At 41.6% G+C, this 24,974-nt stretch overlaps 1 protein-coding gene across 1 annotated transcript in view; it reads left to right on the top strand.

The window, feature by feature from the left end:
- The window catches only part of Chchd6 (coiled-coil-helix-coiled-coil-helix domain containing 6), a 240,398-nt gene that overhangs the window by 123,898 nt on the left and 91,526 nt on the right, over nt 1-24,974 (top strand). The window contains exon 5 of the mRNA XM_038320147.1: nt 17,679-17,762. Coding sequence (XP_038176075.1) covers nt 17,679-17,762 — 84 coding nt within the window. The remainder of the gene's footprint in view (nt 1-17,678; nt 17,763-24,974) is intronic.

Consider the following 24,974-nt stretch of genomic DNA (forward strand, 5'->3'; position numbering starts at 1 on the left):
AGCATGGGAGGTCCTTCCATCCTCTGATATTTTCTTCAGTTTTGTTTCAGGCTCTTGTTTTTATTGTACAAGTCTTTTACTGTATTGATTAAATTCTTTTCAGGTGTCTTTTGATGCTATTGTGAAAGGTACTGATGCTTGATTTATTTCTTAGAATGTCATTTGTATATTGGAAGGCTACTTTTTTAGTGCTAATTTTGTATTATGTTACTTTCTGGATGTTTTTATCAGCTGTATGAGTTTTCTGGTATCATAAATATATAATATATATGTTATATATAAATAAGGATGTTTGACTCCTTTCTAGTATGTGATCTCTTTCATTCACCTATTGCTTTAGCTAAGATTTCAGGTATTCTATTGAAAGGGGAGGAGTCGTGAGTGGACACCCTGTCTTATTCCTGAATTTAATGAAAATGTTTTGAAATTTTCTCAACTCATCAAGATGTGGTCTGTGGGCTTGCTGTTTATTGCATTTATCATGTTGAAGTATGTCCTCCATATTCCTAGATTTCTCCAGATATTTTATCATGAAAGATACTGGATTTTGTGAAAGACCCTTTTCATAGACGGAAACTGCTCTTTTGTTCCCAGCTGTCCTGGCCAAATAATCACACAGAAACTGTATTAATTACAACACTGCTTGGCCAATATCTAAGGTATATTTCTGGCTAACTCTTATATTTTAAATTAACCAATTTCTATTATTTTGTATTGCCACAAGTCTGTGGCCTACCAGGTATGGATCTGGCATTCCTTCTCCTTTAACAGCTACATGGCATCTCTCTGACTCTGCTTGCTTTTTCTCTATGTCTCTGTTTGGATCCTGCCTGGCTTTACTCTGCTAAGCCATTGGCCAGAACAGTTTTATTCATTAGCTAATAAAAGCAACACATAAGCAGAAGGACTTCCCACATCATCTACCCTTTTCTGTCTAATGAAAAAAGGAAGGTTTTAACTTTAACATAGTAAAATTGCATATTCAAAGTAGTTATCGAACAAGAATTATAGTTACAATATTTAGTCCATTTATATTTAGCAAGTTAAGGAAAATACTCCATCATCTATTTTATCTTTGTGAGTCTAAAGTTTCATATCTAATTTATTTTCTATCATAACTAGGGGAAACTATAACTATTAAGACTTCAACTCCATCAAAGACCCCAGACGGATATAATATTAACTAAGTAAACAGGAAATGCATTGAAAGCAACTTTCAAAACTCTACTATTGGCAGAGGCATCTTGCTGCCTGGACAGTCACTCGATGTTCTTTTTAACATTGGGGCATCCATCTTCAGCCTACAAGCTGATTGTATCTGCAAGATACAAGGAAATTTTTTTGTGTGTGTGTCCTGCAGAATGTCTGCAGACTCTTTCATGAAACAGCAACCCTGAAGGACTGTCTCACCTTTTTAAGGCATTTTTAGCAGTCATTTTTCTGTGTGTCCAGCATGTCTAGTTCATACAGAATTCCATAAAGCCATCCAGGCAAGAGCAGTTACTTACCCAAATGGCTATCAAACTCCATAAGGAGCCTCTTTGATACCCATTTTCCTCTTGATGTAGATTGGTGCTACCAGGAGATGTGTCTCATTGTCAAGACAAGTTTTAAGTTCTTTTTTTTTTTTTTTTTTTTTTTTTTTTTTTTGGTTTTTCGAGACAGGGTTTCTCTGTAGCTTTGAAGCCTATCCTGGAACTAGCTCTTGTAGACCAGGCTGGTCTCGAACTCACAGAGATCTGCCTGCCTCTGCCTCCCGAGTGCTGGGATTAAAGGCGTGCGCCACCACCGCCCGGCTTAAGTTCTTAAAACATTTTAAATGCCATGTTCTGTAGGTCTTTGATAGGTTTGAAGAATACCTATTCATCTGAAATATATCTCTGTACATCTAGAAATCCTAACTAATATGACTACAGTTTGACTATTATAGATGACTATTAATCCATAATTTTAAATTATGTATTATATTTTTAATGAGCTATATAAACATACCTTAAACAAGAGTATGTATACACCCCCCACACAAAGTGTAACAAAATTGACCTTAAATTTGTATCAGTATACCAAGATCCATACCAATGTAAAATATCCATCTCTATATTTCGTATCTCCCTTTAAATGAAAACAAACATTTGTAAGCAATTATTTTGGCAATTTGGGTGTAGTTTTCTCAAAACTTCTTTCTTTTGTTTATTGGGGAAAGTATTTTTAGGGTTCATGGAGACCTTTCAGGGATGTTTTCTTCCATCACACCACATTAGCCTGGAAGGACTCCACAGGTTGTCATATTTTGTGAAAACAAAAGCAGAACCTCTTTTCCAAAGCAACACATCCTTAGACCCAAATTTTGAAGCCAAGATACCTTTATGTTGATTTAACTTAGCAGCCCCCAGGGGGGGAAATGTCTCTTTGCAGTCAAAAAAAATTTAAAGAAAGCACAAAAATATACATAATTTAGACTCTCTGTGTATATTCCATCTTTACGTGGCTTATTTTTCTCTACTACTTTAATCTATGACTGTTTGTTCTTTTTCTGTCTCTTTAAAGACTTTACTTTTTTCATCTAATGAGATGATCATATTGTTTCTATCCTCATGTTTTTTTATGTGGTGAGTTACTTTTTTAAATTTATGAATGTTGACCATCCACTGAAGCTGATTTGATTATGCTGAATTATCTTTGTTTGTTTGCTAGTATTTTATTGTGAACTTTTGAGTTTATTTTCTTTATTAATATTTTATATTGTTCAACCTTTACCTAATTTTTATATTAGAGTATCACTGGCTTCATGAAAATAATTTTGCAATGTTATTTCCCATTCTGTTTTACAGAATAACTTGAGCAGTATTGGTATATGTTCTCCTATGACAGTCCAGTAGAATTCTCCACTGAATCCATCTGGTCCTGTGCTTTCTTTGAGGGTTGGGACTTGATTTTAAATATTGCTTCTATCTCATTTGATGTTATGGAGCTATTTAAATTATTTCTTTCACCTTGATTTAGCTTTGGTAGGCCATATATTCCTAGGAATTCATCCATTTTTTTAGATTTTTCAGTTTGATAGAATGTAATTTCCCCTTTTATTAAAAGAACTTTTTGGTGCATTAATATATTAATCATGTTTTTACCTCCTGCATTCCTTCCAGATCCTCCTCACCTCCCTACCCATCCAACTTTGTGTTTCTCTCTCTTTAAACAAACAAAAAATTTAAGAAACAATTAAAATAAAACCCCATACAACAGAAATAAAAACAATCAGAAAACCAATAGAACAAAAAAAATCAAAGCAAAACAAAAATGGAATAAATAGTCTACAAAAAATATTATTGAATTCTTTTTTTGTTGTTGTTGCTGGCCACCTACTCCTGGGCATAGGAACTTGCCTGGTAAATGGCTGATATCCACTTCTCCCTCTCAATGCTAAGACTCCACCTGGTTTGAACGTATGCAGGTCATGCGTATGCTGCTGTAAGCTGTTAGGTTCATATGTCCGTTGGTTCTTTTGTATCTGGAAGACATTTTTTCTTGGAGTCATCCATGACTTCTGGCTCTTAAAACCTTTTGCTTCCTCTTCAACATAAATATCTGATCCTTGAGAAGACATCCCATTTAGGCCTGAGTGTCTAAAGGTCTCACTCTCTACACATTGTTCAATTGTGGATCTTGTGTTAATTCCCATCTACTGCAAGAGTAAGTTTCTCTAATATGTGTTGAGCAACTCACTATCTATGGGAATAGCAATGTGTAATCAGGAGCCCTTTTTTACTATATTACTTTTGCAAAATAATAGCATTATATTTTCCCCTACGTCTATAACCTATTTAGTTTCATATTCTTGGCCATGTTAGTAATGCCAGGTATAGGTTTCATTTCATGTGGTAAGCCTTAAATTAAGTCAAGAAGTGTTTGTTTACTTCTCTAACATTTGCACCACTATTGTACCAGTGTATTTACAAGCAGGTCACTATTATAGGTCTTAGAGTTTGTACTGGGTGATATTGATGATTATCTTTCTCCTCCAGTAGCATGCAGAGTGCCTTTTAGTACCGTAAACACTAGTCAGTAAGGGTAAAGCTTCTGATTAGGCACCAGCTCAACTTCTCCATGTTCAGTGACATAAGTAATCTTTGTATTCAGCAATAGGACTTACAGTCAGGTTGTGTAGGTTAATCAGGAGTCTTGGCAAACCCTGTGATGTTTGGGGGTTTTCCATGAGACCCCTTTGGCCAACAATTCAACAAGATAACCCGTTCCTGGTGCTGTAAATTTTACTTGGTGACATAAGACATTTTATTAGAGCATTATCTTCCTTTATTATTTGGTAATTCCATTTAGATTAATTTCATATATGTATATATTTTAGGAAGTTTCTACAGTAAGCTTCCACATGGTTTCTCAAGTGACCTTTAATGTTAGTTACCCCTCCCATATTTCCTCCTTTCCCCTTCTCTCCCATGCCTTTCCCTATTTAGTCCTCCTATTGCAATTTCCCCTTTGTATCTCCATAGCAATATGTTTTGTTTTTCCTTCCTTGGGAGAGCTTTTCTTCTACCCTGGTCCCTTCCTAAGTATCTAACCTCTGTGGTTAGTCAGATTGTAGCACACTTTCACAGCTAATCTACACATATGAGAGAAAATATACTGTGTTTGTCTTTTGAAGCCTGGGTTACTTAACTCAGAATGAGTATTTTTCTGCCATTTATTTACCTTAGAATTTTGTTTTTCTTAACAGCTAAATAATATTCCATTGTGGAAATGTACCATATTTCCATTATCCATTCATCAGTTGATAGACATCTGGGTTGTTTCTACTTCCTGTCTATTATGAGTAGAGCAGCAATGAGTATGGATGAGCAAGAATCTCTGTAGCAGAACGTAGAGTTCTTTGGGTATATGCCCAAGTGGTATAGCTGGATTTTGAGGTAGATTGATTCCTACCTTCCTGAGGAGCCACAGCACTGATTTTATGATTTCCATAGTGCTGTGCCAGTTTGTTCTCCCATAAGCAATGAATATGTGTTTTCCTTTCCCTGTATCCTCTCCATCAGCATGTGTGATTATTGGTCTTGGCCAGTCAGAGTAGAGAAAGATGAAATATTAGTAGTTTTAATTTGCATTTTTCTGATGACTAAAACTGTTGAACATTTATGTAAATGTTTCTCAGCCTTTGCTGTTTCATCTTTTGAAAATTTTGCTTAGTTTTATTCCCCAGTTTATAATTGAGTTATTTGTTTTTGTTATTTTTAGTATTTAGTTTTTTAGTTCTTTATTATTCTAGATACTAACTGTATCAGATATATAATTGATTAAAAAAATCTTTTCTTTTCTGTAGGCTGCCACTTTACCTGAATGGTGGTGTTTTCTGCCAACAGAAACTTTCCTGTTCCATAATAAATGAAATTTCACTTATTAATTTTTGGTGTTTGGCGCAGAGATGTTTAGAATTGCAACATCCTCTTGGTGGATTTTTTTGTTTACTACGTATATAGTATCTTACCCTATCTTTTCTGTTTAGTTTTGGTTTGAATTCTGTTTTCTCAGGTATGAAAATAGCTGCTACACTTACTTGCTTCTTGGGTCCATTTGGTTGGAATACCTTTTCCATCCTTTTACTCTGGAGTGATGTATATCCTTGATAATAAGGTGTGTTTCTTGGATGCAGCAGAAAGATTAGTTCTGTTTATGTCTTAGTTTTTGTCTTTTTATTGGGGAGATGAGACCATTAATATTGAGAGTTATTAGTGAGCAGTGTTTAACTGTTTCCTGTTGTTTTGTTGCTGTGGTTTAGATATTTTCCCCCTTTGTTTTGATTTACTGTTCAGGGGTTATTTCTTGTGACCTCTTGGGTATGCTTAACCTCTTCAGACTTAAGTTTTCCCTCTAGTATCTTCTGTAGAGCTGGATTAGTAGATGAAAATTGCTCATATTTGGTTTTTATTATTGGAGTGTTTTTCTTTCCCTGTCAATTGTGATTGATAACTTCACTGGGCATTGTAGTCTCCACTAGTATCTGTGGTACCAGAGTTAGGAGTACATCCACTTAAGCCCTTCTGGCTTTCAGAGTGTCCATTGAGAAATCAAGAGTTATTCTAATGGTCCTGCCTTTATATGTGACCTGATTTTTTTCATTTATAGCTTTCAATATTCTTTCCTTATTCTGTATATTTAGTGTTTTCATTATTATGTGTTGTGTGTAGTTTTTTTTTTCTGATTCTATGTCGTGTTCCATATACTTCATGTACCTTGATAGGTACCTTTTTTATTGCTCTTATTGAGCTATGTATTTTTTCTCAACTCCCCTCCCTCTCCTTCTACCTTCTCCCATGATCCCCATGCTCCCAATTTACACAGATCTTGTCTTTTTCTACTTCCCATGTAGATTAGATCCATGTATGTCTCTCTTAGGGTCCTCTCTCTCTCTTTTTTTTTTTTTTTTGTCTAGGTTCTCTGGGATTGTGAATGTAGGCTGGCTTTTTCTTCTTTATGTCTAAAAGCCACTTGTGAGTGACTACATATTATATTTGTCTTTCTGGGTCTGGATTACCTTGCTCAATATGATGTTTTCTATATCCATCTATTTGCCTGCAGATTTCAAGATGTCATTATTTTTTCTGCTGTGCAGTACTCCATTTTGTAAATGTACCACATCTTCAGTATTCATTCTTCATTTGAAGGACATTTAGGTTGTTTCCAGGTTATAAACAGTGCTGCTATGAATATAGTTGAGCATGTGTACTTGTGGTATGATTGAGCATCATTTGGGTATATACCCAAAAGTGGTATTTCTGGGTCTTGAGGAAGGTTATTTTCTAATTTTCTGAGAAATCAGATAGGCACCTTTCTTAAGACTGGTAAATTTTAAGCCGAGCACTGGTGGTACATATCTTTATCCCAGCACTCCAGAGACAAGTAGATGAATCTCTATGAGGCCAGCCTGGTCTACAAGAACTAGTTCCAGGACAGGCTCTAAAGCTGCAGAGAAACCCTGTCTCGGAAAACAACAACGGCAACAACAACAACAATAATAATAGTAAGTTTTCCTTCTATTATTTCATTAAAAATATTTTTTTGTGTCTTTTACCTTAAGCTTTTCCTATACCTATTATTTGTAGATTTAGTCTTTTCATAGTGCTTCAGATTTCCTAGATGTTTTGTGCCTGGATATTTTTCTATTTAATGCTTTCTTTGACCTGTCTATTTCTTCTACTTTGTCTTCAGGGCCTGACATTATTTCTTCCATGTCTTGTAATCTCTTGGTTAGGCTTTCCTCTAAGATTTTTGTTTGACATTGTATATGTTTCATTTACAGTTTTATTTTAGTTTGGTTTTTTTCTTTGATAATCCTATTTTTACTTTCATGTTTTGAAATGTTTTTTATTATTCCATTCAATTGTTTGTGTTTTCACTGTCTTCATTAAGGCATTTATTCATCTTTAAAGGCCTTGAACATCTTCATAATTACTCTTTTGAAGTCCTTGTCTTGTGCTTCAGCTAAATTGCATTTCTCAGAGCCTATTGCAATAAGGTTGCTGGCTTATGGTTGAGGCATATTATCTTGGCTGTTCATGATTGTGTTTGGAGTCTAGGATGTAGGCATCTGGAGTTGTGGTATTTGAGGTGTTTCTTGGTGTCAATATCTGGTTTGGTCTGGTGACCATTCCATTCTTTACTAGCTGTTTCCCACTCTGGATCCCAGGCAAATGTAGTGGTTATGGGGTCCCTGATAGAGACTGCTTCTGTGGGTTGGCACAAAGGACAGAGATCAGCTAGGAGAAAAGGCTGATAGGGGCACTAAAAAAGAACTATGGGAACTGGGGCTCTGCCCAGGAGGCGGAGTCTCCAGGGAATGGAAATGGGGTGGGAAGAGGAGCTCCTTCAGGCAGGTTGCATTGGGACTAAAAGAGCTAGGGGTACCCTGGGTCTCCCACCCAGTGCAGAATATATAATTTTTAAATATGTTGTTACGATCCTATTAAATTCCCCAGCAGAGTTTTAAAATACATCCTTATGATCCCTGCAGTTCCTCAATGTCTGTTGTAATGTCTCCATTTTTCTAATTTTATTATTTTGGATTCTCTCTCTTTTGGTTAATTTAGGTTTGTCAATATTGTTAATCTTTCAAACTCTTCATTAATTCTTTGTATAATTTATTTAATTTCTATTTTATTAATTAGCTTGATATTCTCCCCCCCTCTCTCCCTCTCCCTCTCAAGTTCTTAGTTTTCTGAGGCCTCCACATACATCATTAAATTATCAATTTGAGATTTCTCAAAAACTTTTTATGTAGGCACTAGGTGCTGTAAATTTCCCTATTAGGGCCGTTTCCATTGTGTTTCAGGATTTTAGGATGTTGCCTTTTCATTTTCATTCAAGTCTAGGAATTGCAGATTTTCTTCTTTTAGCAGTGTGTTGTTTAGTTTCTGTGAATTTTTGTCCTCCTTACCATTTCTGTATTCTTTCTATTCCATTGTGATCAGATAGAATGCAGAATGTTTCAAATTTTCCTATAAATCGTTTAGACTTGTTTTGCTTCCTAATTGTGGTTCATTTTGGAGAAAATTCCATGGACTGCTGTGAAGAATGTCTATTCTTGAGTTAAATGGAAATTTTTGTAGATATATTTGGTCCATTTGGTTTATGATATCATTTAACTCTCAAGTTTCTGTTTTTTTCCAGATGACCTGTCTATTATTGAGTGTGTTATTGACATCACCACTCTCAATCTGATAGGATCAATATGTGGTTTCAAATCTAATTATGTTTGTTTTATGAAATTAGGTGTTTCTGTGTTTGATGCTTATATGTTTAGGGTTTAAATATTCTGTCCTTTAATGACTATGAAGTGATCCTCCCTATCTCTTCTGAGTAGGTTTGATCTGAAGTCTATTTTGTCAGATGTTAGGTTAGCCCTGCCTGCTTGTATCTCTGTTCTGTTTGTTTGGAATACCTTCTTTTATCCATTTATCATAAAGTGCTGTATATTGGTGGTAAGGTATGTTTCTTAGAGGCAGCAAAAATATATACCCTATTTTCTGGCCTAATCTGTTAGTCTGTGTCTCTTTATTGGGAAATTGAGATCATTAAAATTAAGAGTTATTGAGCAGTGTATATTAATTACTGTCATTTGTTGTTTTGTGGTGTTTTCTTTGTCCTCTTTTAAAAAAAACATTCTGGATTTATTCATTCCCTGTTTATCCTTGTGCATATTTTACCTTTTCTCCAGAATTACATATTGTTTCTAGTAGTCTCTGTAGAACTAGCTTAGTGTCAGTACATTTCTTAAATCTTTCTTTAGCTTAGGATTTTTTTTCTTATTTTTTTAGTTACAACTAATAGTTTTGCTGAGTATAGTAGTCTATGTCTTTAATCGGACATAAGTCTGAGCCCTTCTCGCTTCTTAAATTCTTATAGAAAACTCAAGTGTTACTCTGGAGAACTTGTTTTAGATGTGATTTGATCTTGTTCCTTGCAGCTTTTTTTGTACTGTACATGTAGTGTTTTGATTATTATGTGTCATGGGAGTTTCTTTTGATAGACATCTCCTTTCTTAGATTAGGGAAGTTTTCTTCTATAATGTCTTAAACATTTTTCTGTGCCTTTAACTTGCATGTCTTCTCTTTTGCTTGTATTTATTGATAGGTTTGTTCATTTTTATTGTCTCAGAAATCCTTTGTACTCTTGTCATAGTTTTTTATATATTTTTATTTCACCTTTATTTATTTTTTGAGTGAACTTGTTTTCGAGGTCCAATATTCTATATTCCATTTGATCTAGTCTATTGCTGAGGCTTTCCTCTGATTTTTTTTAACTTATTCAAATTTTCGTTTCCCTTTGGATTGTTTTTTTTTTTTAATTTCACTTTGGCTATTTTTCAGAGATTCTCTTTATTAAAATATATTTTAGTATCTTGAATTATTTTCATTGTTTCATTCAACTATTTGTTTTCATGGTCTTCATTCTTATATTTATTTGTATCATCTTTGAGTTCATATTTATTATTGTTATTTTGAAATCATTATTTGTATATACCATCTAAATCACTTTTCTCAGGCATATTATTATGGCAGTACTAATTTTTGCAAAGTGTCTATTGTCTTGGTTATTGATCTTGTTCATGTTTTGTGATGGGGGCTCAGTATCTAGAGTTAGGTTGTTGGCATTTTCTGGTACAGACATTGTTTCCCCTTGGTTGAGAGGATGTTTGGATCTCTGTTTGCTGTTGTTCTAATTGTCAGGTTGTTGACCAGATGAGTGAGACTTAGGGTTCAGACTTCAGGGAACTTGTTGCTCAAATAGAGTATAAGAAGCAGGCTTCATACCGGGCTGTGGTGGGGCACGCCTTTAATCCCAGCACTCGGGAGGCAGAGGCAGGCGGATCTCTGAGTTCGAGGCCAGCCTGGTCTACAAGAGCTAGTTCCAGGACAGGCTCTAGAAACTACAGGGAAACCCTGTCTCGAAAAACCAAAAAAAATAAAAATAAAAAATAAAAAAGAAGCAGTCTTCACTCAACCAGTGCTATGTGGAGCTTCAGGTCACAGGAGCAGGCATTCTGTAGCCTTAGAAGGTCCTCACAACCAGTCTTCAGAAGTCTGTGGAAGGTCACTGGGCTGGGTAGAGTTCTGGTGGAGTCTGAGGTCCCTATCTGGAAAGGAGAGATGACAGGAAGGATCAGCAGGTTCTCAGGTGGCAGGAGAGAGAGGAATAGGTGATGGAAGTCTGGGGTACCTTCTTAGAAAGGAGGGGCATCAGGAGGAGCTGACCTCTCTATTTTGATTTGAATAGAGACTTGTTTCTAGGTTCATGATACTGTCCTAGGCTGTCTCTGTTTGGTGTGTCAGTAACCCCTGATTTTATATCACCTCATCTGCTTGTCAGTGCAAGTGGTGGACTAAGGCCCTCTCTACCAATCCATTCTCAAGAAGCAATTATAACAGTGACAGAAAATAGAGTTTACTTTTTCACACTTTAAAACAGTCTTCTTACATAGTTCTAGTAGCCTAGAACATACTATGTAGACCAGGCTAGCTATGAGCTCATAGATATCTATTGCCTGCCTCTGCCTTTGAGTGCAAGTGATGGAGTTAAAGGTGCCACCACACCTGGCACTTTGTCACAGTTTTGAACATTAACCCAATGCAGGAACATTTATAGTAAGAGGAGCTGGATGTGTCCCACCGCCGGCTAGCTTAACCCCCGAAATAACCACACAGAAATTGTATTAATTAAATTACTGCCTGGCCCATTATATCTAGCCTCTTCTTGGCTAACTCTCACATATTAGTTTAACCCATCTGCATTAATGTGTATCACCATTTGACTGTGGCTTACCGGCATAAGTCTAACCAGCGTCTGTCTCAGGCAGGAGAACCATGACGTCTGCCTTACTCTGCCTTCTTCCTCTAGAAGAATTCTGTTCTGTCTTCCCGCCTTCCTGAGTTCTGCCCTATCAACTAGGCCAAGGCAGTTTCTTTAATAACCAATGAAAGCAACTCAAATACAGAGGGCCTCCTACACCAAACATTTGTATAAGAAAATAAGAGACTTTCAGTCAGAACAGCAAAGACTTGGTCATTTTAACTGACCCTATTCCATTTTTTCCCTTTTCAAAGCTCCTTGGTAATCTCAAAACCAACAGCTCACAGGTAGCATGCAAGCCTGGAGGGGCACTGGAGAGGCAGAAAAAGGCTGGATCTCTTGTAGGTGTTGTTCCTGCCTGCTGTTTCTCTGAAATATCCCATTTTAAAAGTTATCTTCATCTGCCCCAACTCAGTTTCTCATTGCAAACCTTCTTTTCCCAGGGATTTTTGTCTAAAAACAACCATAGATATTTGTTGGAAACATGACTGCCTATAAAGGTAGTTATTTAAGCAAACAACCTGGTGTCAAGAAATCTAGAAAGAAAAACAAGAATTTAAAATTCTGCTTCAAGTTCCTGGAAAATTAGACCAAGTGTTTAGTGTGTAAGATCCCAGGGACCCACACCTAGACACTTGGTAATCATGCCGGCAGAAGTTGAAGTCAAATCTCAAAGGAAACAAGAAAGAAGCCACATGTGGAGTACCCAGTAAGATTAGCAGTGCATTTGTACTAGTCGGAGGCTATTTCCATCACTGTAAAGATTCTTTGTTCTCTTCATCTGCCTTTCTCTGCTAGATCCCTCTCATGTCAGCATAGTGTCTTGATTCTGATGTCTGAGCTGTTAGTGATCTGATTCTATTATTTTATATCTTGGTGGTGGTAGTGCACTTGCTCTCACTTGCCCTCACTCTCTGTCTCATACATATTTTAGGTTTTTATTGAATATTTATTTATTTCTGTCCAGTGAAGGGTTTGTTGTTGTTCTGTATGGCTGTTCGCCTAGGTGTCTAGGTCTCTTGAAAGTATCAGCTACTTGGTTTGTATTTTATCCAAGTGATCATCTTTTTCCCAAAAGAATGAGGCTAATCAATTTAAATTTTATATTTATCTATTGCTAAATATCAGTTTACAAAATTAAGTGGCTTCAGTCAGTGAGTGGTGTTTGTACTGATGGGTCAGACATCTAGCTCAGTGGGTGCTCCAGTTTCCAGGCTGCTCAGTGCTGCTGTTCAGGTACTTTCCATGACTGCTGTTGCAGCTGAAGGCCTCACTGGAGCAGATCCTTGCATGTTCCCTTCTGGTGCTGGAAGCAGGTGAGGATCTGCAGGCCTCAGCCTCTCTCACTGGCTGCTGATGGTGCTCCCTTCCTCCCTGCCCTCAGTTCATTAGCATGTGAGTGTCTCTCTAGGGAAGCTTATAACATGGAAGCTCATGATGTGAGGAAGCAAGAGGGACAGGAGCAGGGAAGCCAAGCAGACCCCTGGCTTGTGAACACAAATCTCAGAAGTGGCATCACACCATGTTTGTCATAGTCTGTTGATTAGCACTACCTCCAGGTCCAACCCACACTTAGAGAAGGGGACCGACCACACAAGACCTGAGTGTAGGAATGAAGGAGAGTTTGGGCCTCTTGGAGATTGTCTACCACATATTTCTTACGATGGCTCTTTTTTTTTTTTCTGTGATTTTTTTTTCAGTGTTTTCTCCTTACTGTTGTCTGCCCACCTTCTTCCAACACTTGTCTCTTTCCTTACCTCTATCTTGCTCTATTTCTTCACTCTCTCCATGCCCATTGTTGCCCTCTTGTCTGCATCCACTCTTGGTGCTCTCTTCCCTTTGCCTCTGTCCTTTCCATGCAATCCCTTTGTGGTAGCCATTATACCTGTGCTTGCTAGTTCCCAGCTTCCTTTTCAGGCCTGTTTATCATCCTCGCCTGCTGCCTCTGGCTGGTAACTGTACCATTCCCACACTGTTCATTTCCCTTTACTGGCCTATGCTTAGGGTTTATCTTACTACATTGCAGTTTTTATTTTGAAGACTTGAGTATTAATATGTTTGGGGGCTTGCTTATTTTATGCTCATAATTTCCTTTTTATAAATGAAAAATCATTCATTTCTTTGAGGCAACTTAAACATGTATAATAAAATATTTTATCAGTAGGAGATTTTAATACTCTGCATATTTGATGAGGAGTCAGTCTTATTTTTTAAGTGATATTTATGTTCTGTTTAGAAGAATAAAAGTCTTTGTCTTTTAGAATAACATGTTGAAGTCTCTACACAGATGAAGTTACTTGCTGGAACACTCGGGATAGGTGTTTTTGCATGTCTCTGTGTTTGAGCATGTGTGTATGCACACTCCTGTCTTAGTTCTTGGTTGTTGAAGCTTTATGATGCCATCTGAGTTTTTACTACATTGTTTTTTTGGGGTTTTTTTTTTTTTTGTTTTTCGAGACAGGGTTCCTCTGTAGTTTCTAGAGCCTGTCCTGGAACTAGCTCTTGTAGACCAGGCTGGCCTCGAACTCAGAGATCCGCCTGCCTCTGCCTCCTGAGTGCTGGGATTAAAGGTGTGCGCCACCACCGCCCGGCTCGACATTGTTTTGTCTTATGTTTGAAATGTCACCATAAAATATTTCATCCTTGTGATATTGTCCCATGACATTAGTTTAATCTGGGGTGAATCTGTCTTAGTTACTGGTTTTGCCAATATGCTTCCTCACCTAAACGAGTCTAGATTCACAGTATGAGATTTGTCTGGCTGCTTTCTTTCCCTGCTTACCTTTGGTGTGGCCTTACTATACTGATGTCGTTTTTCTAACTGACTGTACCTACCGGGTCAGGCCCAGATCTTCCTTCTGTCTGCGCAGTTGTGATGATACACTGCAGAGGCCTCAGAAAGTGGGTGCCGAGCTTGTTGTCCTGGGTTGGGCCTGGGGCCTCTCACCTGTTTAGATTGGACAAACAGAAAACCATGTGCTAGAGGGGTCTGTGGAAATTTGTAATGCCTCCTTTTTGCTTCAGAGTTCACCCTCAGCTCCAGATGTCCAGCTTGGTTCCTGCCCCTCCTCTGTAGGGTGGGGTTTATTTTTATCCTTCAGGATTAGGAGGTCCTGGCTGCCCTGGCCTGCTTCAGCCCCAGCCCAGCAGGCCTGTGGTTCACACTCCGCCTACTGCTTTGTGTGTCCCTTCTGTGTTAGCTCTTTAATCTTAGTTTTGAACCTGTGTCTTTTCAGGCATGCGTTTTCTCTGCTGCTGTGTGTGTGGAGCAGCAGCGGTGCATCAAAGTGTGAACTAGCAGTATAGTCTTGATGGAAAGAGGCCCTCTACTAATCCACTAAAGATCCCTCCACTAATGCTCAAAGCCTTCCTTCAACTTTGCACAACGTCATAATGGTGATATTTGTCCTGTATGTTTGAAGCAACATACTTGGTTTGTTTTAGATTTGTTTTCCCAAAGGACTTGGTTGGGATTTCTTTAGATAAAATAGCAGCCTGCTAGCTCGCATGTTACAGGGTCGTAGTCTCCCCCGCACATCAGACTCTGAAACTGACTATCTACATACATATTTGCTTTTCCCACAAGGACTGAGTTCCATGAATACATCTGGTACAGCCAGAGCCCCCTTTCAGGAATGCTCTTTTATAATAGACACTTGGGAGCAGCTAAGGAGTTACTGAGCCAGTTACTGGGACCATGATGGCCACTCCAGTATCACCTGGAGAGATGCCTGTTTCTAGGAAGCCTGCTGACTGTAAGCCTTGTAGTAGAGCTGCTGTTGTGTGATGCACTCTTCATTCACCAAGATGAAATCTTTGGGTGCCTGCTGTGGGCTCTCTTCCCTGCATCGCCTCCTGTACATTATTGCTCATGGAGATTTCATTACCAGCCGCACAGGTGACTAGAGCAGGCAAACACTGCGTGGCAGGAACTCATGAAGAAGTGCACAAGCCGCAGAGCTTCCAGTCAAGTGGGCTGTCCTTACTCTTCCTCCCTGATTGCCCGTTACATCCTCACCTGATCCTTCTTTTGTCTTTTCCTGCAGACTTAGGTTAGTCTCAGTCTCTAGACTCGGCAGTAAGTCTGATGGTGAGGCATCTCTGCTCAGAGCTTTGCTTCTGCAACTGTTTGCTGATGTGTGTCCTAGTGGCTGCTGGCTGAGTATTCCAGGAACCTCTGCCCAGAGACTGAATCACAGTATGTCATTGGGAGGGTGGGTACATGCCTGGATGAGCTTCCTTGTCCTTTCTGCCCTAGCCGCCCCTAGGGCATAGCAACTGAAGAGTTTCATGATAGTTTTGCCTTTGGATGTCATATTTCTTCTTGGCTGGAACTACAGGTCAGAAAATGACAGGTCCAATCCCTGCAGGATATTCCCATACTGTCTCCTTAATTGTATCAGATGCACTTCTCCTCTAATTGAACTAGAGATCGTTCACAGTTGATGCTGGGCTGCTGAGAGGCCCCGCACAGATTAGCTATGCCTGTGTGCCTGGGACACAGCCTCATCATATCATCGTGCTTTGAGAGATCCTATGAGAAATCCCTGGCATTCAGTCCACTGCCTATGTTTAGCTTTGCTGGCGTGTTGGCATTCCAGAGGCATTCCAGGAGCCTTCTTAAAAGAGCCTGTGAGGAATCCCTGCATGTAGTCCCTTGTCTCTGTTTAGCTTTGCCGGAGCATTGGCATTCCAGAACCTTCTTGGAATTTTTAGATTCTCCAGCCTCTGGGGAGCCAAGTTGTTTCTTTGTTCCAGTTGACAGGTAAAGGGAAATACACGAGGAAGGTAATTTACCCAAGACTAGCGAGGCCACTGACCAGAGCCAGTATCGGAATTCTGTTCTCAGACATATAGCCTGGCATTGCCCTTTCCTTGAGCCCTTCAGCACAAGCATGCCATACTGGTATGCAGTTAGCTCCCACTGCTGCTTAGTTTGCTGCTGTTCTGAAAGATTCTAGGCCAGCAAGAATATCATTGCCAAGGAGAGGGGCTTTCAGAATCTTTGCCTCTTTTCTTCCTTTGTGTTTTTGAAGGATTCAAACTCATCTGCAGAGAACATAGGGTATCTTAAAATAAAAGGCTCAGGACTTGGATATCCTGTGATATGGGTTCATAGAGGACCTCAGTCATTGATAAGCTTGTGCTCTTGGGGATGGTGAGAGTATGTGCCACCAGGAGCCTGGTGTAGAGTTTGGGCACACAGCCCTCATAGGGTTATGTATACAGCCATTAGGAGAGAGATCCCTCTTCCAGGTACCTACCCCAGACTGTCCCAAGCTCTCTGACCCCTGATGACTGCTTCTGTGCAGGAAAGACAGAGGCAGTGGGGCTTAATACTCATATTGACAGCCCCTAAAGGACTGAAGAGGTGGGTATTCCAGTAAGGGGCACAGGCTCCCTGCTGCTCCAGTGCTGCGAGCCTTTGTGGATGCCTCGTTCTGACCCTGCTCATTTCTGTTGGACAGTCTTCAGACAGTCTTATAGGTATGGAAGCAGAGGACACTTCTGTTTCAGTTTTAGCCATTGCACCAGAGAGATGTTCTGTACAAGCAAGGAAGTTGTTTAAAGTCATATAGCTCCTTAAGGAGAGTACTGGGCTACACCCCAAGACTGCTAGCTCCTGACTGTCCACTGTCTAGCCGAGCCACCATCCTTACCATAACCGAAGGAGGGAGGCTCTGTTAAACTGTCTTCAAATGACTCACTCACACACACTCCTTAACCACCTAGGGGAATGAATCCCCTCCTCTTTAGAACTCTGGCTCTCTTGCTATAAACAGGGACCCCTGCCACGACAGCAGAGCATATAGGGCAGTGCTGTGGTGTACCACCAAATATCAGGACTCCAAAACCAGTGCCACAATCTGCTCTTTCCGACTGAAGTTAGAGGCAGCTTAGTGCTTTAGCCAGACCCAAGTTCTCTGCTCTGCATGGCTGTTGAATAGTTACTTGGCCTCTCTGTTGAATCTCCTATTATGGGGATCCACTGTGACTCTTGACCTTCATTAACTTATTATACTCTACCTTCCTCCTAGGCATTGGAAGGAACCTAGAAATGCCCAAGAAGCATGTAGAACAGGGTTTGGCAGATAGTAAGCATTCAGTAAACGTTAGTGATTATCATCTGCAAAATGGTTGTGCTAATTATCCACCTTGAAGGGCTGTGTGAAAATTGAGCGTAATACATGTGCATGACCTGCCACAGCATAGGCTCTCTGTACATTACTCCAGCTTTTCTCACCAAGCATTGTTGTGAGCAGAAACGTCATTCACCTTCTCCCTGCTGCCAGCTAACACAGGCTTTGTTCTCTCCCAACTAGGCCAGGGAACTAGAGAACAGAGAGGCCGAGCTCAGCCGCCGTGACACCTTCTACAAGGAGCAGCAGGGGCGCATCCAGGAGAAGGTAAGGCTCAGGCCTGGTTCCCTTCACGTAGGTCCCAAGGGTACATGACCAGAGCCCCACCACCACCGTGGTGGGGGAAGAACAGCAGGCTTTCTGCTGGCTTACCCTAACACGAGTCACCCTGTGGACATGCCCATCCTCCTGCCTCCACAGGAGCACCACAATCCCAGCCTTTCAACAAGTTGCAATCACAGACATAATTGCTTTTTAATTGGCCATTTTCTGTGAATGTAGCTGTCTCTGCTACAATCCAGTATTAGAAAAATAATTCACTTTCACCACAGGGCGGTGCTGAGGCCCAGTACACCTTTTTCACTTGAGTTAAGCTACATTGAGTAAAAATAATAATAACATGAAGCCTTGCTGTACAAATGCATTAAAGTTGTATCATCGATTTTCTCCTGGGACTTGGGAAGATCAAAGTATTCTGCTGCGGCATGCTTGCTGCTGCTGTGGATGAGCCAAGAATGCAGGAGAGTCACAGGCATTTCTGTTGGTGACAGATGATTGAAAATTTATTTGGTAATGTGCTTACTTTGGGGGGGGGGGGGGGCTTTAATTTGTTGATTATGGCAGAATTTTCCAAAGTAATGGCTTATAACATGGGAGGAGATGGTTGGGAAGTTGAAAAGTATTTTCCCTCATGCCTGAGAAAAGTATTCTCCCTCATACCAAGCAATCTGAGCCACCAGCTCTTGCAGGCAAGTCTTCTCCTGTCATTTGTCAGGGTTTGGAGCTTTGGAAGTGACAGTTTGCTTGAGGGGGCCTGCTTTCCATGGGGGTTTTCTCCTGCAGCATGCCACAGCAAAGCCTGGCAGAAGTGTGAGTTCTGGATTTCCAGGTAATGGGGACAAGAGGGCGGTGGCTCCCTGCTTCACGGCCACCTGCTTGCCCGCTTCTGCCAGGCGTGTAGTGGAAAGCCAGCACTGAGGGTAGAGCCCTGACAGTGACACCCTGCAGTCCTAAGCACATGCCTGACTGGGGCCAAGAGGCCTTTAAGAAGCCAGTATTCTCTAAGCAGTCCGTGCACAGGTTTAGCTGTAGCTTGCCATGTTAAGAATTGTGATTTGATATTACAAAAAGGAATTTTAAAAAAACAACCCACCAGCCATGGCTCTAATTATCACAGTCGCCCATATGTTCTCAGGCATAGAGATACTCTTTCTGTTGTATGTGCAATACTCTGTCTCCTGCTGTGCTCTCTTCATCTCTGTTTTGGGCTTGGCTACTCAGAGCATGTGCACCTGCTTCTGTGGCGTGGAAGGAAATGTCTGTAGCAGTTTTCCTCCTTGAAAGTCTGTTTTCCTCTCATCGCTCTCCTCTTCCACCTGCACTCCAGTTTTCCCCAAGGGAGAGGCCGTTCTCCCACCTAGCTCTTCCACACCCTCTCCTCCTCTGCTGCTAGTAAAGGGGAATCCAGCTCCTTCTGCACAGAGATGGGCCCTCTTGAAAGGGAGGGTTTTACATGCTTGTGAATAGCCCCTCACTTTCATGAGGTGTCAAAGTGTGCCCTCCTTTCTGATCATGCTTTCCTGGTGATACTAGAGAGAAAAACATCCCACATCCCAGCAGATGGAGCCCACAAAAGACACAAGAGGCCAAAGAATGAGGCTTAGCTATACTAGTTCTGAAAAAGGTTTTCAATCTTTCCTGTGGCTAATGTTATTCTGGTAATGGCTGGGAAGAGGAAAATACAGCCCCTGACAATCTCCTTATCAACTGCTGCTTTTCCTCAGCTTGACTTCTGTTTGCTGAGCTCTCTTAGACCCTGACATTTACAGCTCCCAGACCTTCCAGCCACCATGCTTCTCCCCTCCTCCCCTCCCCTCCTCTCTCTTCTCCTAGCATCCCCTTCCTTTTCTTTCTCTCCTCCCTTCTTTCTTTTCCTTTTCTGTTTCCTTTAAGTGTAGATACTGACTGCAGAGCCTGATCTAGGAGGGAGTGAAGCAGACATGGACAGTGGAACCCCATCTAGGGAAGGTGGATAGTATAGAGAGTGGGCTCCTGTCCAGGAAGTGATGGGCTCATTCTAGACTTCTAAGCAATGCAGGGTGCAGGGCAAGGCAGGTTTAGGGTGGAATGCTGGAGGCCTTAGGCTAGAATTCTGCTGCCTGCCACCTGTCACCTGTTGGGTCAGTCCCAGGGTTCCATGTGGGCCTTCCCTGGCCACAGTGACAAACAAGGAAGGAAAGCCTGCATCATTCAGGCTTGCAATCCAGGAGGAGACATTGTGGTGCTTTTGTACCACCATGTTTACTCTGCCACGATAGTCTCTTAGTGTGGAAGTAGAGGCTTCTGTACTTTCTAAACTTTCTGAGTAATTATTCTCTGTGCCCACGTGGAAAGGTATAAGTGTAGAGTGTTGAATTTCGCCAGGGTGAACAGTGAACTGCTGGAAAGTTCTCATGCACCTGAGGGAGAACTGTAGGCATACTAGTCACAGGGGACAGTAGTGCAGCTGAGCTGGCTGAGCCTGAGTGTCAGAGTCTGATTGGCTGGTGTGTCTCTGCTGCACTACAGTTGCTATTCCTTCCTGTGTCTCCATTTCCTAATGTTTAAGATGGAGTCGTCCATGCTGTCTGTGAAGAGGGAATGGAGGCTAATATAATATAGGCTGTATCTGTAGAAGTGTTGCCTTGCGCCAAGTACACAGGAAATGCTGGGTTTTACCCTGTATCTAGTGACTTGGTATTCTGTATGGTTTCATAACAAGTTCTGCAGTTTGGGAATAGTGCATAAGCACGGGTACATGCATGCTGTGAGCTTGAACCTATGCATGCTGGGGTGAGGTCCATTACTGACAGTGATCTGGCCCCATCTCTTGTTCTCTGGGATTGGAGAAGCCTCCTTCCTAGATTTCATAAGACTTTTTCTGAATGCCTACGGGGAGCCCACAGGCCAGGTAGGCATTGCACAGGAGGCTGGGACCAGTTGCTGTTCACACTATCAGTTCTCACGTACCACGAACATTTTTATTGGGACACACTCAGCCATGTTCAGAGCTGTGCTGTGGAACCTTTTGCAGTCTTATTTGCCCTCCCACTGAACATGCACTTGGCTGTCGTTCTGTGACTTCTAGGAGATGAACAAACTGGGGCAGGATCCCCACATTGTGCCTGAAATTGGCCCTCTCAGGACTGGAGTGACTTGTGTCTCTTCATCCAATGAATTTTATTTTCTTGTGTCAGGAACTCCTGTGAAATGCCTGAAACGCCCTGAAAGCCCGTAGAACTGACTGCTTTTGCTGGCAAAAGCCCCATTTGCTATGGCTAGCCATGGCACCCATGGAACCAAGAAAAGGGACAAGTATGCTTTGAGGTCCCACAGACATCATCTAGTTCTGGCTTGGTAATGGAACAGCCTTGAGCTGAGTATGGTGTGTACATCCTCCGGTCTCAGTTTTCTTCTGCTTGAAGTGGGGTGGGGTGGTAATCTGCCCATTATTTTATCAAGAGTGATTATTTGTGTGAAGCAATCAACAGAGTGCATATTGACATAAGTTCTCTTTAATGTTACTTCCACCCTTCCCCTCCTTTTAATTTTAAATACATAACCATTCATTAATTCTACATCAATTCTGTTGGCCAACTTCCAGGAACAGAGATGGTTCAGACAGGTGTGGTTCTGTTTCATGGAGGCCTCAGGTATAGAGGGGAGGTGGTGAGGTTTGAGGCAAGGAGTGGCTGCACCTTATGGAGTCCTCGGGGATATAGAGAAATGATGCTCATGTTCTGGATTTCTAGGCTACAAAGACCTCTCAGTTCTGTAAGCCCTCATCTTCCCTTTCCCAGACTCAGCAGCTGCACAGAGGAGAAAGCTTACAGGCTAACTTCTAAGACTCAGTCTGGGAGGAAAACTCAGAAACGTTTGTGTCCTTTCTGGTGTTTGGCTCTTCTTATCTTCCCCATTTGCACATGCCTGTTCCTATGAATGGTCAGCCCTTTCTCCCCGCTTTCCCTAAAGCCTGCCTGATCCATGCACAGGTATCCTTGTCTCTGGGGCGTTGATCAGTGTATTCACTTGCTAGTGAGCATGTGCACACCAGGGAGCCATAACCTTCACCCACAGAGTGAAACTGTTGTGCCCTGAGCAGAAGGGCCAACATGGGTGATATCAGTTGAAGTCCACACTGCTGTGGCAGTACATTGGCACAGCCACTTTGGAAGAACTTTGGAAGAACTGAGGTCCAGTTCTATTAGAACCAGATATGGACATGCAGTGACCCAGCGGATTCTCCAGAAGAAACATATGGCATTCCTATGGAGTGCTCAGGAGAGCCTCAGAGCAGAATCATGCAATCCATTCATCCATCCAGCGAAGAGAGAGTACAAGCAGCCTACAGCTGTAGGAAGCAGTGGTGAAGATTTGTAAACCCTACAAAGGAAGCAGAAGAGGCTAGGCATGGAGGAGAAGTGTATGATCTATCTGCATAAAATTCAGAAGCAGCAAAGCAAATCTGTGGGTTACAAAGCTGAACAGTGCCTGAGGAGAAGCCCTGACTGGAAAAGGATGCATAGGTTGGATAAGAGTCACTCTCTGACCTGGGAAGGATTCACCTGTGAGTATGTTAGTTGATAGAAACAAGGGGATGCTACTGAAGAGGGCAGGCCAGCAGGGAGTCTCTGGTGCCTCCTGTCCCCTCTCCTGGAGCCTGGGGCCCTCTCAGAGATTCTAGCACATAACACAGCACATAACCATGCTGCCTAGTACTTCCTAGTGTCTGTGACATTTCCCCTTCTTCCTAATAAAAGTTATTGAGCACAGTCCTGACAGTGTCATTCAGAAAGGGTGATTCATCAATGGAAGCCAGGAATGCAGTTTCTTTCATATAATAGGTGTTCAGTAAGTATTTTCCAGAATAAAGAGAGGAAAGTGTGTGCACACAAACAGGAAACAAATGCATTCGGGTTTCTGGAGAGGAAGAAGGGGAGCTTTGCCAAGAAGGCTGCTTACTGGAAGCAGTGTTTGGAGAATAACCAAAATGCCATGGCAGCCTGAAGGGTAGGACAAGGAGCAGCAGGGACCTCTGGGTGGAGGCCCCAGCCTCAGCTGAGGTGCCCCACACAGAGGCCATGGAGGTGAGGCTGAACAGAGACTGGCATATGATTTTAAGGGACCTGACTGAAAAGTGTGGCCTTAAATCGTTTTAAGGTCTGCAAGGACTGAAAGCTGGAGAGAGAGTTGAGCTTGAAAGCCCAGGAGAATAATGGTACCATTTAGGGAAAGAAAGTCATATGAGCCATTGCTTTTAGGGAAAGTGGTGAGTTTAATTCTGGACATACGTGTATGAGACAGGATGACCAGAAGATGATTAAGAAGTGTCAAGCAGGAAGTATAGATCCTGCAAGACAAGTCTGTGCCATGTGCCAGGCCCCTTTTATAAGTTATCACTGATCCTGGCATCAGCCCTGCAAACTAGATTATATTACATGTGTTCTACAAATGAAAGAACTCAGAAGCAGGCTGAGCAAGCTGCCAGAAGCCATGCAGCTGATAGATGGAGTCTGCTCCTTCCACCACACCATGCTGCCTCTCTATATCAGCTTGGAAGAGAATGTGGGAAGCAGGCCGGATACTGCGGGGCAGAGAGCTCAGGCCCAAGAAAGCCTGTGTTACAGGTGTAAAGGATATGTAGCCACACCCAAGGAGCCTTTCCTCATCTTAAGGGAGGCTAGCACCGGTCTTTGTGGGGTTGAGGTAGGTATGTATAGAGTAAGCAGGCTAGCTGGCCATTTTTTCAAGAAGTTTCATGCAGGAGAACATGTTGGTAGTTGAGAAAGGAGTAGAAAGCCCATTGATCTGGGAGGAGGAAGCTTCCTATCTTGTTTTGGAAAGGGATCCAGCATAAGCCAGTCCAGAGTCAGAGCAGGGCATTCTAACAAGTGACTGCCTTTTCCAGAGTCTGCCACAGGTTCTAGGAGTGAAGATTGGAGCCACAGGGTGAGTAAACTTGTTCTTGTTGCAAGAACAGCTGTACAGGCATGTCCATTAGACACCTCCTTTGAGCATGGAGGCCTACCTTGTGTCAACCCCAGAGATGTCATTGAGATGCAGAGCAGGACACTTGTATGGAGATGAAACCAAATGACAAGGATCCCCAGAGAGAAGCCTTGAGAGAGATGCAACCAGAATGGGGATGCAGAGCAGAAGACAGCACAGTGACCTGAAGCCAGAACAGTGGCAAATAGTGACATCAGTCACAGGGAAAGTAGCCTGGTTCCAGATCAAATGGGAACATGCATCACCCACTGAGCCTCCTGCTAATAGTCTAAAGGAGACCTCTGAATATGTTTGAATCCAGAAGTCTTTTACCTTGGTACCAGGCTAGGTGAAAGAACATTTATCTGCCAGCTGCTCTACCAGTGCCTCATTTAGTCATGGCACCTAACTTGTATGTTCTCATGAGCTTTGAGTGGGAATAGATCAGCACAATTTGACAGACAGAAGATACAGTGGACCTGGAACCCATGCCCTGGGCCCTTCCCCACCATATGTGAGACTATATATAGCCTTGCCCTTGAGTGGCTTGAGAGTGTTGCAGTGTAGTATCAAGTGCTGGATTTTCAGCACTACTGCCAGCTGTGTGGAGATAGCAAATCACATAAGACCTTGAACATTGGGGGTCTGCATCTTTACAAGGACAGCACTATTAGCTTTGGTTATGGTACCTAATGAAGACTTCACCCAACACCCATTACTTTTTATCCTTGTGTTAGCTGAAGCCACCATTAGTGATCCCAGCCAGGGATGGTAGAACAGTATAACTGCTACTGTCCTCACATCTCTATCTACTGGCCCTATGGTGTTTCTACTGTAGTGTAAGCAGAATGGCCCAGTCTCTGGAGTAAGATGCTTTCTTACCATCTGCACTAATCATGCTAACTATTTTTCTCCTTGCTGTGAACAAAATACCTTTTAGACTCAAGGGGGATTTATTTTAGCTTATAGCTCAGAGTCCAGCCAATTTCTGGTGTTGAAGGAGGCTATAGTGGCTGGAGGGTGTGGCGTAACTTACTTACATCTTGGCCAGTCATGAGGCGGAGATGAAGTGGAAGCAGGGCTGGGCTATAAGATCCATTCTTAGTGACCTGTGCCTGTCAGCCAAGCCCTTTGTCTCAAAGGTTTCACAACCTCCCAAAGTGGTGCTATCATGTGGGGACCAAATATGCAAGCAAGTCTGTGGCAATAGTTCACATTCAAACTGTAACTTGC

This window comes from Arvicola amphibius, chromosome 2 (assembly GCF_903992535.2).
Source record: "Arvicola amphibius chromosome 2, mArvAmp1.2, whole genome shotgun sequence".
NCBI classification, from domain to species: Eukaryota; Metazoa; Chordata; class Mammalia; order Rodentia; family Cricetidae; genus Arvicola; species Arvicola amphibius.